Source organism: Elephantulus edwardii, unplaced genomic scaffold (assembly GCF_000299155.1).
Source record: "Elephantulus edwardii isolate Elephantulus edwardi_28Jun2011 unplaced genomic scaffold, EleEdw1.0 scaffold00016, whole genome shotgun sequence".
Lineage (NCBI taxonomy): Eukaryota > Metazoa > Chordata > Mammalia > Macroscelidea > Macroscelididae > Elephantulus > Elephantulus edwardii.
In genome coordinates, this window is record NW_006399766.1 from 28505553 (window position 1) to 28522945 (window position 17393).

Sequence of the window (17393 nt, forward strand, 5' to 3'; positions counted from 1 at the left end):
ATTCCCTGCTTTCAGCTAAGATCCATCTAACATCAGCTACAATATCCCTAGTACCATGACCCCTTCTAAACCCAGCCTGGACTTCTGGCAGTTCTCTGCAGATGTGCTGTTCCAGTTGTTTTTAAGAGACTTATTATACTCTTTTTATATACCAGTAATATATCCTTGCTTGTAAAATTGCAAAGCTACTTTTATACATAACTCCAACAACTTTTTAGAGAACATCTTTCTATGTACCTGTAACTTCTAGATGAGGCTAGAAGTGTGTACAACAAAGAAAGGTCATGGGAACTTCAGCAAAATGTAACTCAGCAAGTTTTCCAAGTCCTCTTCAGTTTCAGCAAGCAAAATTTTGTCATCTTCATAGTGCAAGTTATTGATGAGTGTCCCTCCAATCCTGCCACCACATGCTTCTTCATAGAGTCCAATGTCTTAGATATTTTTCTTAGCACACACATTAAATAGGTATGAATAAAGGATACGCCACTGACTCACAGCTTTCCTAATTTAAAACCATGCAATATCCCTTTGTTATGTTCAAATAGCTGCTGCTTTGTCTCTGTACAGCTTTTGCTTGAGCAGTTAAGTATTCTGGAATTCCCATTCTTCTCAGTGTTATCCATAATTTATTATCTTTTGCCTAGTGAAAAACATTAAGTCAATATCTTTTTTAAAAGTATACAGCGTTACTGTTGTTGGAAGGAGAAAGATGAGCAATCACATATAGTATATGATTATGTAGACTATATAATCATGCAACTACATAATCACAAATTATTTTGTCCCAATCTGTGGCTTCACTTTATACTCTTTTGGGGAAGTTTTTGGATGTGCATAGGGATTTGATTCTTAGAAGGCCCCATTCATCTATTTTATCTTCTCCTGGTTGTAGGTTTTTGAGGATACTTGGAAGACTGTTTATGTTGTGGATTACGACTTCTAGAGTTCTTCCAAGCTTTTCCTTAATGAAGTTTATAGTCCTTGATTTTAGTCCTAGGTCTGTGATCCGCCTTAACTTGGTTTTTGTGTATGGAGTGAGTTGTGGATCTTTCTTGAGTTTTCTGCAGCTAGTTTCCCAATTTTGCCAACACCATTTGTTAAAAAGGCTGTCATTTCACCACTTAACTGATTTCATCTCATTGTCAAAAATCAGTTGACCATAGATAGATGGGCTGATATCTGGGTTCTCAATTCTATTCCATTGATCTACGTGTCTGTCATTGTACCGTTACCACGCTGTCTTGACCACCATGGCAGTGTAGTAGGATTTGAAGTAAGGGAGTGAGATACCTTCTACCTTGTTTCTCTTTTGAGGGAGTGCTTTGCTTATTCGGGGTCTCTTTCCACTCCAAATTAAATTGGAAATTGCCTTTCCCATCTCATTGAAGAATGGAATTGGTATTTTTATTGGGATTCATTGGACATGTAGATTGCCTTTGATAGGATTGTCATTTTCATAATATTTAGTCTATCCATGAGCAAGGTTTATTTTTCCATTTCTTCAGGTCTCTTTTTGTTTCTTGTAGTAATGTTTTTAATTTTCTTTGAATAGGTCCTTTGTGATTCTGGCTAGATTTACTCCCAAGAATTTAATCTTGTGATTAACTATTGTGGAGAGTATTGTTTTTCTTAGCTACAACTCTGTATTCTCCTTGTCACTGTAAAGAAATCCAATTGATTTTTGTATGTTGATCTTGTATCCTGTCACTTTGCTATGTCCAGTAGTTTTCTTCTTGAGTCTTTAGGGTTTTCTAAGTATACTATCATATCATCTGTACATAGAGATAATTTTACCTCCTCTTTGCCAATTTGGATACCTCTTATTCCCTTCTCTTCTCTTATTGCTATCTCTAAGTCTTCCAATACAATATTGAATGGGAGAGGTAATAGTGGGTATCCTTGTCTAGTTCTTGTTCTCAAACGTGATGCCTTTAATCCCTCTCCATTGAGAACAATGTTGGCTCTCAAATTTGCAAATATACTTTTTACTATGTTGAGGAAATTCCCCACTATTCCTATTTTGTTGAGTGTTTTAATCAGGAAATGGTGTTGGATTTTGTAAAAGGCCTTTTCTGCATCAATTAATAGAATCATGTAGTTCTTGTTCTTTGGGGGTTTTTTTCTGTAATGAATTACATTTATCAATCAATGAATTGATTTCACATGCAAACAAGATTCTACTGAAGATTATCCAAAAATGACTGGAACAGCATATCAGCAGAGAACTGGCAGAAGTCCAGGTTGGGTTTAGAAGCGATCATGGTACTAGGGATATTGTAGCTGATGTTAGATGGATCATAGTTGAAAGGAGGGAATACCAGAGGAATGCATATCTGTGTTTCATTGATTATGCAAAGGTACTTGACTGTGTGGATCATAACAAACTGTGGCTGACTCTGAGAAGAATGGGAATCCCAGAACACTTGATCGTGCGAATGCAAAACCTATACTTGGACCAGAAGGCAGTCGTCAAAACAGAGCAAGGGAACACTGAATGGTTCAAAATTGGGAAGGGCGCACACCAGGGATGCATCCGATCTCCATACCTTTTCAACCCATATGCAGAACAGATTATCCGGGAGGCTGGGCTCTATGAAGAGAAATGTGGGGGTCAAGATTGCTGGAAGATCAACAACCTGCGTTATGCAGATGACACAACCCTGCTTGCTGAAACTGAGGAGGACCTGAAGTGCTTGCTGCAGAGTGTCAAGGACTGCAGCCTCCAATATGGATTGAGGCTCAATGTCAAGAAGACAGATTCTCACCACTGGACCAATTGGCAGCATTAGGATGGATAGTGAAGAGATTGAGATTGTTCACAGCTTTAGTTTGCTTGGCTCCACAGTCAACACTCTTGGCACCAGTAGGCAGGAGATTAAAAGACATATTGCAATGGGAATGTCTGCTGTTAGGGATCTCTCCAATGTACTGAAGAGCAATGGTGTCTCTCTGAAGACTAAGGTGCATCTCGTACAGGCCATAGTCTTTGCAATCACTTGTTATGCATTAGAGAGCTGGACAATGACCAAGGAGGATAGGAGAATTGATGCTTTCGAGCTGTGGTGCTGGAAAGGAGTAGTGAGAGTACCATGGACTGCTAGGAAAACAAACAGATTTATCCTAGAAAGGGTTAAACTGGGTGGCTCCTTGGAGGCAAGGATTCTGAGGCTCCGTCTAACAGACTTTGGACATGTTGTGAGGACAGACCGGTCCTTGGAGAGGGACATCATGCTTGGTAGGGTGGAGGGACAGTATAGGAGGGGAAGGCCCTCTATGAGGTGGATTGATTCAGTGACTGGGATAATTGGGATGGGAGTGTCAGAGACAGTGTAATTGGGACAGGAAAGAGCAGAGTTTAGGACTGTTGTACATAGGGTCGCTATGGGTCGCAAGTGACTCAAGGGCACATAACAACAACAACAACAACAATGAATTACATTGATTTTTTTAATGTTGATCCATGTTTTTCTATTTTCCATTTCATTTCTGCTGTAATATTTATAATTTCATGTTTTTTAGAGAGTGTTGGGTTTTCTTGCTGTTCTTTTTCTATTTGTTGGAGATGATGTTGGGTTAGAGAGGCAGTGATTATTTTTTCCTCTGCGTTTTGATGTGTTTGCTTATTGCTATAAATTGACTTCTGATTAATGCTTTGGCTGTTTCCCAGATGTTTTGGTAAGTGGTGTTTTCATTGTCATTTGTTTCAAGAAACTTTTTAATTTCTTTTTTCATTTCTTCTAATACCCTCTCATGTTGAAGCACAGTGTTATTCGACTTCCAAATGTACGTTTTTTTCCTCCTTTATCCTCTTGCTATTAATTTCTAGTTTTGTAGCATTGTGATCTGAGAAAATGCTTTGTGTTATTTCTATATTTTTTAATTTATTGATGCTTGCCTTGTGACCTAAAATGAGATCTATTCCCAAAATGATGATCTATTCCATCAGCTTTGGAGAAGGTATACTGTGCTTTTTTGAGGGGTGTATTTACTTATAAATATCTGTGAGATAAATTTGGTTTTTTGTGTGGTTTAATTCTTCAGCGTCTTTGTTGAGTTTCTTTCTGGTAGTTCTATCTTTTCTCGAGAGTGGTGTATTGAAGTTTCCAACTACTATTGTGGTGTTGTCTATTTCCTTTTACAGTTTTGTTAATGTTTGTTTTATATATTTTACAGCTCTATCATTTGGTACATAGATATTTATTATTGTTATGTCCTCTTGTTCTATTGACCCTTTAAGCATTGTGTGGAGACCTTCTTTGTTCTTTTTGATGGTTTTTGTTTTGAAATTTATTTTATCAGAGATTAATATTACTACTCCTGCTTTTTGCTGGTTGTTATTTGCTTGGTATAATTTCCCCACCCTTTTATTTTTAGTCATTCTTTATCTTCACTTTTTAGGTGTGTATCTTGTAGAGAGCATATTGATGGATTTTGGTTTTTTTATCCAATCTACTCCCCCTTTTCTCTTCAGTGGTGTATTTAAACCATTCACATTCAGCGTGATTATTGAGAGGCAAGATTTTATTGGTATCATTTTGCTGAGTTCTTACTGTTGTTGTTGCTAGTTACTTTGGTCCATCCTGCTCTCTGTGTCACTTCTGTAAGAAGGACATCTCTCAGTATTTCCTGCATTGCTTTTCTTGTTTTTACAAACTCCCTTAGGTTCTATTTTTTCTGAGAATATCTTGATTTTTCCTTCATATTTGATGGACAATTTGTTGGGTACAGTATTCTTGGTTGATACTTGTGTTCTTTGACTATTCAAAATATGTCTTTCATTGTCTTCTTGCTCACATGGTTTCTGCTGAGAAGTCGGCACTTAATCTTTTATGCTCTTCTTTATAGGTTACTCTTTGATTCTCCCTCTCTGCTTTCAGAATTCTCTCCTTATCATCTAGCAAATGGTTCTGGCAAATCTGACTATGATATGCCTTGGTCTTTTTCTTTTGGGATGTATTTTATATAGTGTCCGCAGAGCTTCTTGAATGTATATTCTCTCATTCTTCATTATGCCTGGAAGAATTTATTCTAGTAAATTTTCTACAACTTTTTAGTGCCTGTACTTGCTTCTTCCTGTTGTGGGATTCCAATGATTTGCATGTTATTTCTTTTGATGCTATCCCACATTATTCTTAGGCTTTCTTCTTTTTCCTTCTTTTTGGATTCTACTTTTTGTTCTAGCAGATCACTGCTGACAATTCTACCTTCTATTTCACTGGTTCTGTGTTCCATCTCTTCAGCCCTGTTCATGTGTCCCTCCATCATGTTGACAGCACCTGACACAGTAGTCCTCTCCTATTTTGTATTTTGGTTTCTTGTATTTCCAGGGCCTCTAATTCCTCATTTGTTTTTCTGCATTGTTTTGGATTATTTGTTTGTTTGTTTGTTTTAAGCTCCTCCTGGTTTTTGCTTTCAGTATCCTGTAATTCTTCAAGTTTGTCTTTCACCCATTGAAAATATTCAGTCGTTGTGCTTTTAAATTCTGTGTCAGAAAGTTTCATCAGACTTTCTGACTTCATAAAATCCATTGACACGGTTTTACTTTTGGGAGGTGACATTTTGCTTTTTTCTTGTATAGGTTGTGAGGTAGCCTGCTTCTTATGTGACATTGGGGTTTTGTGTGTGTGTGACATTGTTGTAGTAGAGTTTTTCACACCTTAAGCTATAGTAGATTCTTGATCCAGATGAGGGTGGGGCAGCTACCCTGCCTAGGTTTCTCTCTGAACTTCTAATTCAAGGGAAAATTTGCTTCAGTTCAGGAGAGAAAGTTCTTGGAAAGCAATCTTCTGTGTCAGACAACTGCTGCAGCTAGGCCAGTGTAAGATGCTCTATTCTAAAGGCAGTTAATTGACTGTCTGTGGGAGATGTAAGTCAGAGTGCGAAGATGCACACAGGACAGGCAGGCATGGAGACTTGAATGGACCAGGAAGCCCTGGTTTTTCTCTTTGAGAATTCTGGCACCTCACTTGAGCTCTTGCTGTCTCACTCCCTTCTACTTGATCTGGAGGGGGTCCCCTGTGGACCAGCCAAACAGCACTGATCCCCACAAATTACCTCACTCAAATTTCAGCTGTCATGCTCATTCCAGTGTTGCTGCCCAATTTGTTCCCACTGTGTCATCTAGCATATTATTTTTTAAAAGTAGATAGTATCATTACTTTACTCAATAAATACATATCAAATGCATAGCACTGCAGAGACTGGAAGTACAAAAGCTAACAAAGTCTAAATCCTCATTGAGCTCATATTCTGGAGAAAAGGTGGTGACTTACATAAAACAGATACATATACGATTAAAACAAGCTTGGAAGCAGGAGTGGCATCTACTTCCGAAGTGGCTTGCCTCTAGAAACTCTATGAACGTGGAGAAACGACAAAAGTTATACAAGTGTTCAGGTCTTTCATTCATAGGGTCGCTATGAGTCATTTACGACTTGGTGGCTCTTAACAACAGCAACAACGAGAAAACTCTATTGGCCTAGTGGATAGAATGTTATGCTACCATACCAAAGGTGGGTGATTTTAATTTGTGGCCCTCAGACATGGTGTTAATTGATTGTTTTTTGTCAAACATTCTTCTACGTGGTATAGCACTGGTCTGTCCATTTGCTGTATGTGGTTGCTGTGATGCTGAACACTGTAACACTGATGTGTCAAATATGATAATGATTACCCATGGTGGACAGTGTTTGGTGGAGCGCCCCGATTAAATCAAGCTTGGAAGCAGGAGTGTTATCCACTTCCAAAATGGCTTCCCTCCAGAAACTCTATGAGGGTGGAGAAATGATTAACGTTATACAGGTGTTCAGGTCTTTCATTCATAAGGTCACTATGAGTCATCTATGATTTGATGGCACTTAACAACATCAACAACATATGTGGCCTTAACTCAGATTGGGGAAAGTACTATGAATAAGAGTAAAGTAGGATAATGGACTGGCCCCTCAAAAACTCTGGCATGGATGGGGTGGTTATATATGGGCTTTCTAAATCAAGCAAAGATCTGGGTGATGATCATTAGGAATGTCCAGTGGAAGTTTGTAATGTTGAAAAAAGCATGGAAACATCTCCAGGGAGTACCAAAGAGAGAGTTTTATGGTAAGTTGGAGCCAGAACAAGAAAGATCTTGTATGTCATGCCAAAGAGTTTTTCATTTTATTCTTTGACTGGGGCCATCAAGAGTGCTAGAACAAAGTTGATTGCAATCATTATTGGCAATTTGGAAGGTGATTTAGAAGAGGAAAAGGCTAGAGATGCTTGTCAATCACGTTACGAGGAAAGTTCATAAGATAGGCTATGATGTTGAGAGTCCAGGAACTTGCCATGGGATGGAAAAGGAAGGTGTGGATTTTAACAAGAAATTAAGCATTATGAGGCATGGAGATTTTTACTTGGTTTTAGTCTGCTACACTATTAGGCACATAATAGATGTTCAATAAATATCTGATGCATGAATGGAAAATTTGATAACTGATGATATTTTGGAAGGAAATGAATGACATTGAACATGACACTATGGTTTCCTGTTTGTGTGCTTAGATGGAAAGCGGTTGCATCAGTTAAGATTGTGAGAATCAGATGGACTACATGTGGTTGGGGTAAGGATAGGAAATGCTGAGTCCCAATAATGTGTATACCTGCTGTGATTAAACTGTATATCCCCAACATGCATAACTGCCCAATTTCTTTCAACGTGTTAAGTTTTGCACTTGAACTCTAGGACGTAGGTGTGCGATTTGTTGACAATTCTGGAGAAGTGCAAAGAGATAGAACAGTGGGCCTGTGAGGGAAGGAAATGTAGCTCACTTGCTCTCACTGGTTGGTTATGGTTGGAAAGTTGGGAAAGGAAAACGTGCACCTTTGAAATATTGACCTTTTGTTGTTTGCCATTAATTTAAATAGGGTGTTAGGCTATCAGATGCAGGCCCTGTGAACCCTATGAACAATAGTCTTAGAGATAGTCTTTTTAGAGGTGAAACTTTGTCTCACATACTTTAGGCATGTTGCTAGGCGAGGTTATTCCTTGGAGGGGAACATCATGCTTGGAAAGGTACAGAGTCCACTAAAGAGAGGAAGACCCTCAACGAAATGGGCTGATGAGGGTGGCATAGGGTTCAGATCTGCTCTTGTGCTTGACTCAATGACACCCAACAACAACAACAACAAAATGTTCATCTCTTGTTGTTGATTATTGGTACAAAATAATATTATGGGCTATCAGATGAGGGCCCTGTAGTTCCGTCCCCTCTGGACCAGCAGCCCACCTGCATGTAGTGGAGGGAGGGCCTGGTGCTAATCTTGCCACATCGAAGGCTTTACCTCAAGTCTCCTAATGCTTCTGGCATCTCTTGACTTTCCCACCAAGTGCCTGTACTGGGTGGTAGATTTACCTGGAGGTGGAGGCTTTTAGATCCTGATCTCAGAGAATAATGTAGTACCTCCCAGCTGGGACTAGCCATTTCTCCTAAAGAATAATAATAAATGAGAAAAGTGAAAGGAAGCTGCTTAGCAATCCACTCATCACCAACACCTTTACTGCCCAGGTCCAGTACCAGTGGGGCACTTCTCTTTTGTGCCACTGATATGTGAGCTTTCAGAACTACAGGTTTACAAAGAATAACAGTAAGAGGTGCAATTCTTCCCACAGGAAGTCACTGTTGTGTCAAGTATTTGATTGTGTGAACTTTGATTTTTGCAGATTTGGTAGGATGGCAGCCTCAGGAGACAGAGGAACGGGGGCAGAGGCACGCAAGGAAGGAGAGTCTGACATAGGCTTGAGTGACATAGCGCTGCTCACTCCACCAAGTATTTGTTTCCAGAACCCTGGGAACACAGCTTATCATTTTCCCATTCAGTTTCAAGAACTTGAAAACCATATCAACGCCTCCTGCAACCCTGATATTAACTTTAAGAGTCCAGGCCACCATCAAGGTCAAGTTAACACACAGCAAACTTTATCCAGCTGTGTTCCCTCACTGCTGAGTGGTCAGGGCTTGAATAAAAAGACAAGGATAAGGTGCAGAACAAACATGCCCGGCAAAAGTGTGGCCATAGCAGAGAGGAAACCCAGTGACAAAAGAAACACAAGTAAGAAACCATGTTCAGAGAAGCAAAAAGCACTTCAGGAACCACTGAGAGCCAAGGCAAAACGAGCTTGTGAGAAGGAAACCACAGGTCGCGCCCAGCCTGCTGGCAAGCCGCGATTTATCAGCAAAGTCCAAATGCTTCCCTACAAGGAGAGGGTGATTCATTTGTTGGCACTAAAGGCTTATACAAAACCTGAGCTGCTGCTTCAACTGCAGAAAGATGGCATCCTTAAAAAAGACAAAAATTCTCTTGGAAAAATTCTCCAACAGGTTGCTACTCTGAATCCCAAGAACTTTTCTTACAGTCTGCGAGACTTTTTTTTTCAGAACATCCAGAGAGACTGGCCCGGCTACAGTGAAGCAGACAGACAGTCCTTGGAGTTGATACTTGCCAGAAGATCAGAGCAAAGTCTAAAGGCTGATGTCACCAACCATCCAGAACCTTCCAGAGCCACCGATACAGTCAACACTTTACAGAAACAATGCTTGGAGCCGGTTTTCATTGATCCCTTAAAGAAAAATAAAGTCAGAATATCTCACCTGACCACTGGAGTGCAGACCACATCGTGCACTCAGTTGGAGTACGGTGATAGAATATTGTAGATTTCCTGCCATCTTCAGAACTTCTAACTCAGCCCATCTCTCCACTTTCGCCCTCACCCCTCCCTTTTACTTTAGATTCTTCCCAGGCTATAAATTTCAGCTGCTGTTCCTGCAGCACCCCCAGAGAGTCCCGAGGAGACTCAAGAGCCACATGATGACAGTCAGTCAACATATTAACATCTTAGAACACAAGGAAGGTCGCTGTAGCCCCCTGCGAGTGCTGTGCTCTATTTCCCTTCAAATGAAGTATCCACAGACCGCAGAGGAAAATCATTCAACAGCTGATGACAAGCTCAAATTTTCATGCTTAGAACTCCAAGCAAATGACCAGAGGTTTAGCATTGAGGCAATGGTGACACCGCATGCAGATCCTGCAAGACAAGCAAGAGGTGCAAAGTTAGATTCTAGCAAAGGCTTTGGAAGGGCTTGCATTTCTTTAGAAGAAAGCTTTTCAGCATCTGAGACCTCCGATTATCTGACCAAGTACTCCACTATAATCTCTCTCGAGCAACGTCTGCAGTATGCAGAGGCATTTCAAGCAGAGAATGGTGAGTATCAGGCTTCGCGGGACAAGATACTGACTTCATCTTGTCCACTTCTTGGCCTTGGTACAAAGATTAAAGTACTTTCTCCAGACCCAGACAAATTTAAGAATGATGGTAAAGAAATCATACTGGAGTATAGGAAAATGAAGCAGGGTAACTCCATTCTCAAAGCAGAAATCAAGAGGTGCCAGTACCTTTATAACAAGTTGTCTTACATCAAAAGATTAATACATGGTTTTGACCAGGACTGTGGGGGAACCTGAATAAACGTAATGGCTTATTGAATATTCCAGATCACTTGTTCTAAGATATGGAAGTGGCAAAACTTTTCTATTAAAACGCTCTGTAGTCATACGTTATAGTTTTGCATTTCTTTTTATGTTTCTTTTATAGGTGCTTTTCCTTTTATGTGTATTTGTTTATCTTACTTTTTATTTCCTTTTGCTTTGCTTTGTTCTATTGTTGATATTGTTTTTTAGGAAAATGTGTTTTTACATCTCCCCCCCCCTTTAAATTGAGGATCCACTCTCTGAGTTACTAAATCAGAAATGTGTTGTTATGTGCCATAGAGTTGCTTGAGACTCATAGCAACCCTATATATGAGCCCTAAATGCTGGTCTATCCTGTGCCAACCTCACCATCTCTGACACACTCATTTCCACCCCCCCCCCCAATCACAAAATCGATCCATCTCATCGAGGGTCTTCCTCTCCTGCACCATCCCTCCACCCTTCCAAACATTATGTCCCTTTCCAAGGACAATCCCTTCTTGCAACATGCCTAAAGTATGTCAGATGAAGCTTCAGAATCCTTGACTTCAAGGAACATTCTGGCTTTGTATACCCCTGAAAATTAAAAGCCTCTGAGAGGTAAGGCTTCCTAACAGACATCACACCTTTTTGAACTTTCTAACTTCAAACTCTTCCTAAAAACTGAGCACTTTGGAGATTTTCACAAAATACTATTGATTGTTCAAGCACGTGTTTTACTTCATTGTTTGTTGACTTCAGTTGAGAAGGTCACTTGTTTTTGTCTTGGGGAAACATATGCTCTGTGATCCAGCTATCTACTGAGATATTTACACACCAAGTATATGCATGTGTGGGTGCATGTACACACACACACACACACACATCATACAACAGAGCGCCTGATGAACTGCACTCACTCAATGGTAGGTGCCACATTACTACCATTATTATTATTGTATTAGTTATCTGAAGAGTTCTGGTGGCATGGTCCATTATATGTTGCACTCCCAACAGAGGTCAGAGTTTCAAATTCACCAGATAGTGTTTTCCCATAAATATTTATGGCTTGGGGTTGCTGAGGTGAAACCAACTTAATGACAGTGGTGTATTAGTTACCTATCACCATGTAACCATTGTTGTTGTTGTTAGTAACCATTGTTGTGGTGGTGGTGGTTAGATGCCCTCGAGTTTAGTACGACTCATAGCGACCCTATGAACAAAAGATCTGAACCCTGTTCTATCTTGTTCCATCTTCACGCTTCCTGACACATAAGAGCCCATTGCAGCAGTCGCCATGTCAATCCACCTAGTTGAGGGTCTTCCTCTCCTTCACCAATCTTTCACCCTTCCCAGCATCGTGTCCTTCTCAAAGGAATAGCACCACTTAGCAAGATACTCAAAGTACGTTAGGTGAGGTCTCATCATTCCTGACTCCAAAAACCACTCCAGCTGCACACTCTCTGTTTTCTTGGCCATTCCTGGGCTGTTCAGTGTTTTTCTCCAAAACCACAGCCCAGAGGTGTCAATAATTCTGTCATCCTTATTCATTGTCCAGCTCTCAGATGCATAGCAAGTAATCGGAAAGACCATGGCCTGAATCAGACATACCTTAGTCCTCCAACTGACATTATTCCTCAATAATTTGGAGAGGTCCCTAACTGCAGAGTTATGCAGTGCAATGCACCTCCTTATTTCCTGACAGCTGGTACCAAGGGTGTGAATTGTGGATCCAAGCAAGATGAAGCTGATAACAGTTTCAATCTCCTCTCCATCCATCATGACACTGCCTATTGGTCCAGTGGTAAGAATCTTGATTTTCTTGTTATTGAGATGCAATCCATACTGAAGCCTGCATTCCTTGATTTTTTGCAACAAGTACTTCAAGTCCTCCTCACTTTAGCAAGCAAGGTTGTGTCATATGCATAACACATGTTATTGATTAGTCTTCCTCCAATCTTGATGGCACTCTACTCTTCACAGAGTCAAGCCTTTTGAATAATTTGCTCGGCATACAGATTGGATAGGTATGGAGAGGGAATACAAATCTGACAGTCCTTTCTCAATTTTAAAGCATGCAGTGTTCCTCTGTTGTGTTCACACAACAGCCTCCTGGTCTAGGTATAGGTTATGCATGAGCATAATTAAGTGCTCTGGGATTTCCATTCTTCTCAATATCAACAACTACTTGTCATGATCCACACAGCCAAATGCCTTTGCCTCCACATTCTTCTGGTATTTTCTACTTTGAGCCAGGATCCATCTGACATCAGCAATGATATCCCAGGTGCCACGGTATCTTCTAAATCCTGCGTGAACTTCTGGCAGTTCCCTATCTATGTCCTGTCCTAGCCATTTTAAAAATGATCTTCAGCAGTATTTTGCTTGCATGTGATATTAATGATATTGTTCGATAGTTTCTGCATTCTATTGGATCACCTTTCTTAGGAATGGGAACAAATATGGACCTCTTCCAAACTATTGGTCAAACAGCTGCTCTCCATATTTCCTGGCATAGACTGGACTGGTGAGCATATCCAAGGCTGCATTTGTTATCTGAAATAATTTAATTGGTCCCATTAATTCTTGGGACCTTATTTTCTTATGACTGCCTCTTGGTTCAAGTATGTTGTTGTTGTTATGTGTTGTTGAGTCGCTTGTGACTCATAGTAACCCTATATATAAGAACCCTAAGACCTGTTCTATCCTGTGCCAACCTCACTGTCTCTGACACACCTACTCCCACCACCCCAATCACTGAGATGATCCATTTCATCAAGGGTTTTCCTCCCTGCACTCTCCCTCCACTCTCCCAAACATGATGTCCCTCTCCAAGGACTGGTCCCTCCTTGCAACATGCCCAAAGTATGTCAGACGAAGCTTCAGAATCCTTGCGTTCAAGGAGCAGCACGTCTTCACCCTCTCCAGGTCAAACCTGTAGAGGTTTCACATAAGTACAATCAAATGTTCTGGGATTCCCATTCTTCTCAGAGTCAGCCACAATTCATTGTGATACACACAGTCAAACGCCTTTGCATAGTCAATAAAACAGACATTTGTCTGTTACTCTCTGTTTGCAGCCAAGATCCAACTGACATTAGCTATAATATCCCTAGTGCCATGGCCTCTTCTAAATCCAGCCTGCACTTCTGGCAGTTCTGTTAATGATGTGCTGTTCCAGTCATTTTTTTATTATCTTCAGCAGAATCTTGCTTGCATGTGATATTAATGATACTGTTTGATAATTTCCACACTGTTGAATCACCTTTCTTTGGAATGGGAACAAATATAGATCTCGTCCAGTCAGTAGGCCAGGTGGTTGTCCTCCAAATTTCTTTACACAACTTGGTAAGCTCATCCAGGGCAGCATCTGTTGAAATATGTTAATTGACATGCCATCAATTCCTGGGACCTTTTATTTTGCAAATTCTTTGAGAGCAGCTTGAACGTCTTCCTTCATCACCACAGGCTTTTGTTCATATGTTATTTCATGAAATTCTTTTGTGTCCGTTGATTCTTTTTGGTACAATGACTCAGTATACTCTTTCCATCTTCTTTTGATGCTTCCCGGATCATTTAATATTCTGCCCAAAGCATCTTTAAGTTTTGAAACTCGAGGTTTGAATTTGTTCTTCAGTTCCTTCAGCTTAAGAAATGTTAAGCGAGTTCAGCCCCTTTGAATTTCCAACTCCAGCTCATTGCACATTTCATTGTAATACTTTATTTTCCCTCACTGCCTTCTGGAATCTTCTGTTCAACTCCTTAATATTTTTATTTCTTCCCTTTGCTTTGGCTTCTCGGTGCTCCAGTGCATTATTTAGGATTTCTTCTGACATCTATCTTGGTCTTTTCTTCTTCCTCTGTCTTTGTTATGACCTTTTGCATTCTTCCTGGATGCTATTCTTGATATCTTCCCACAGCTCATGTGGTCTTTGCTCATTAATGTCCAAGGCCTCAAACCTGTTCCTGAGGGGGTTTGAAATTCAAGTGGGATAGACTCAAGGTAAAATTTTGGTTCCTGTGGGCTTGATATACTTTTCCTCAGCTTCAGATTGAACTTCCATATGAGTAGTTGGTGGTCTGTTCCACAATCAGCACCTGCCCTAGTCTTCACAGCTGATATTGAGCTTTTCCAGCGATTCTTTCCACAAATGTAATCAATCTGATTCCTATGAATACCATCAGGTGAAATCCATGTGTATAGCCTGTGTTTGTGTTTCTTATAAAATATATTTGCAATGAATAAATCGTTGGTTGTGAAAAATTCTATCTCAGGCTTCATTTTGGTCACCAAGTCCATGTTTTCCAACTGCTGCTCCTTCTCTATTCTCAACTTTTGCATTCCAGTCACCCATTATTATTAAAGCATCTTTATTGCATGTTCGAGCAATCTCTGACTAGAAATGTTGGTAGAAATCTATTTCTTCCTCTGTGGCTCTCGCTGTTGGTGCATTTATTTGAATGATGGTGATATTCACTGGACTTCCTTGTATGTGTATGGATATTATTCTGTCACTCACAACATTATATTTCAAGATGGATCTAGAAATGACTTTTTGACTATGAAAGCAACCCCATTATCCCTCACCTTTTCTTCTCCAGCATGGTAGATCATATGATTCTCTGACTCAAAATGTCCCATGCCAGTCCATCTCATTTCACCAATACCTAGTATGTCAATATTTATGCCTTCCATTTCCCCCTTAACAATATCTTATTTTCCTATATTCATGGTACTTACATTCCATGTTCCAATCACTAGTGTCTGCTTACAGCTGTTCCTCCTTCTCTTTGTTTCCATACTTGAGGGCTCAGCCGCAGTTGCCATATCTGCTAGTCTAAGTGTGCTTTGCTGTACATAGGCTTTTCAAAGGCCTGCTATTTCAGAAGTGAATGGCCAATGTTTCTTCCTAGTCTGTCTTAATTTGATTGCTCAGATTTAGAACATTATCTGACAGACAAGAATTTTACAGAAAAGAGCAGATTAAAGATATTCCTCGGTAGAAAAAAACCAATAGATTCTGTGTTGTCCCCACACTTGCCAGGCGTGTTTTGAGCCACCCCCTTTCCCTGCTCCACCAGCATTTACATCTACTCCCACCTACTCCATTCAACAACAGTCTCCCCTCTCCAGCCCTTGAATTGATGGCCTATGGGCTTCTGTGATTCCTAATGCATCAAGCTGCTGGCAGTTTCTTCCTCTGCAGGCAGTATCTCTTGACTGCAGGAGTTGTTACCATAAACTTAGAGGCTCAGGTTAAACACATTGCTTATTGCATGCTTTCCGTATGGAAAGAATCTGAACAAGACTTGGTCTTCTGCTTCATTGTCTTTTATTAGGATGCAATCTAGGTGTCAGTCAAGGGCTGAAATTTCATCTGAGACTCCACTGTGGAAGAAAATGCTCTTGAACACACAACGTTTTTGGTTTGAAGCAAGATACCATTTCCTTTGCTCTGTTGGACTGAAGAAGCCTCAGGCCCTTGGTCATTCTTGACTGGAAACAACCTTCCTCCATGCCTGATGAGCCTTTCCACAGAGCAGCTGTCAATGTGGCACCTGGCTTCATTAAAATCTGTAGGGGGAAGTTAGTAAGATAGAGGTTATCATTTTATAGAACATAATTGTAGACCTGACAATCCATAGATTCTGCTACATTTTTTTTAATTGGAAGATAAGCACAAATTCTACCCACAGTTAAAGGTAAGTGATTGCCAATACCCACTACTGTCAACTAGATTCTAGATTCAACAGGATCCCTGGACACAGTCACGGCTCCCACCCGCCATGGCCACGATCATTATTTTTTTAACAGCATACTTAAATTTAGTTTATAGGAAAGATGGTATCTTGAATTGACACTGAAAAAGAAGGTTATCAATAAATATTTGGACAACTGATTAATTCTTTGGGAAATAAAAATAAAGGCAGATTCCTATCTCCCCTTTTCCACCAAAATGAAAGTTTCAGAGGTATAATAATTTTAAATATAAAAACAAATAAGCTGTATTAGAAGAAAATACAAATGAGGATTTTTATATCTAAGAACTTTCTTTGTAAGAGAGGAGCGAACTGGAGGGCGGGGGGAGAGGGCTGGGAGGGTAGAGAAGTGCAGCAATGAATGAATGGAAATCCAAATTCTCTGTAAATGTTCATAAAAATTATTTAAAAAAAGAATTTGGAAAAAAAAGAACTTTCTTTGTATGAAATCAAAGGGAGAAAGAAAAAAAAAGGAGAAATAAATGACTACATTTGAAAAACAGTCACAAAATTAAAGGCGAGTGACAGCTGAAATTACTTGGAATATATGTGGAAAAAATGTTTAGTTGCTATGTAGAAACTTCCTGTAAAGCGATGAAACATGAACATACCTATAGAAATATGTTACCATCATTGTCTAAAACCGAGAAATCTGATCAGACTTTTTATTAATGTCATCTCTCTTAGCAACCTGTCAGCATGAATAAATGAAAAAAGCTGTTATTAAATTCCTTTTAAAATACCTTCCTGACAACACAAACTCCATAAAACATATATTGCTATAATGTCATAATCTCTGTCTAATTGGGCCTCAAAAAGTCATAGGAAATGGCCTCTAACAAATTAAGCCTTTGTATTCCCTGTTTTTCTTTATATTCATTTAAAGAAGGTTATTTATTATTAAATTATTAGTATATAATGGATTATCCCCTCCCCCTGTTACTTTTAGAATAAAAATTATATTTTAATTTTTCAAAAACAATATTCAACTTGACAGCTTTTTGTCATTATTCTGATGTGCTCTTCTAGGCTACATATTCATTTATTAGCATTTATATTATATTCCCTTGAAATGACCTTAAGAGCTATCTTCTGTGCTTAATACAACCTCTGAGTGGTTTTGGAAAGGGCAGGGTGGATTATTTTGCTTG

General features: G+C 39.7%; 1 protein-coding gene across 1 annotated transcript; it reads left to right on the forward strand.

The window, feature by feature from the left end:
- The first annotated feature begins 8708 nt into the window (after window positions 1–8708).
- LOC102845907 (RNA polymerase II elongation factor ELL2-like) lies at window positions 8709–10497 on the forward strand. Its single transcript, XM_006881908.1, has 2 exons — window positions 8709–9667; window positions 9765–10497. The coding sequence occupies exons 1-2, from the start codon at window positions 8709–8711 to the stop codon at window positions 10495–10497; spliced, it is 1692 nt and encodes a 563-aa protein (XP_006881970.1).
- The last annotated feature ends 6896 nt before the right edge of the window (window positions 10498–17393 follow it).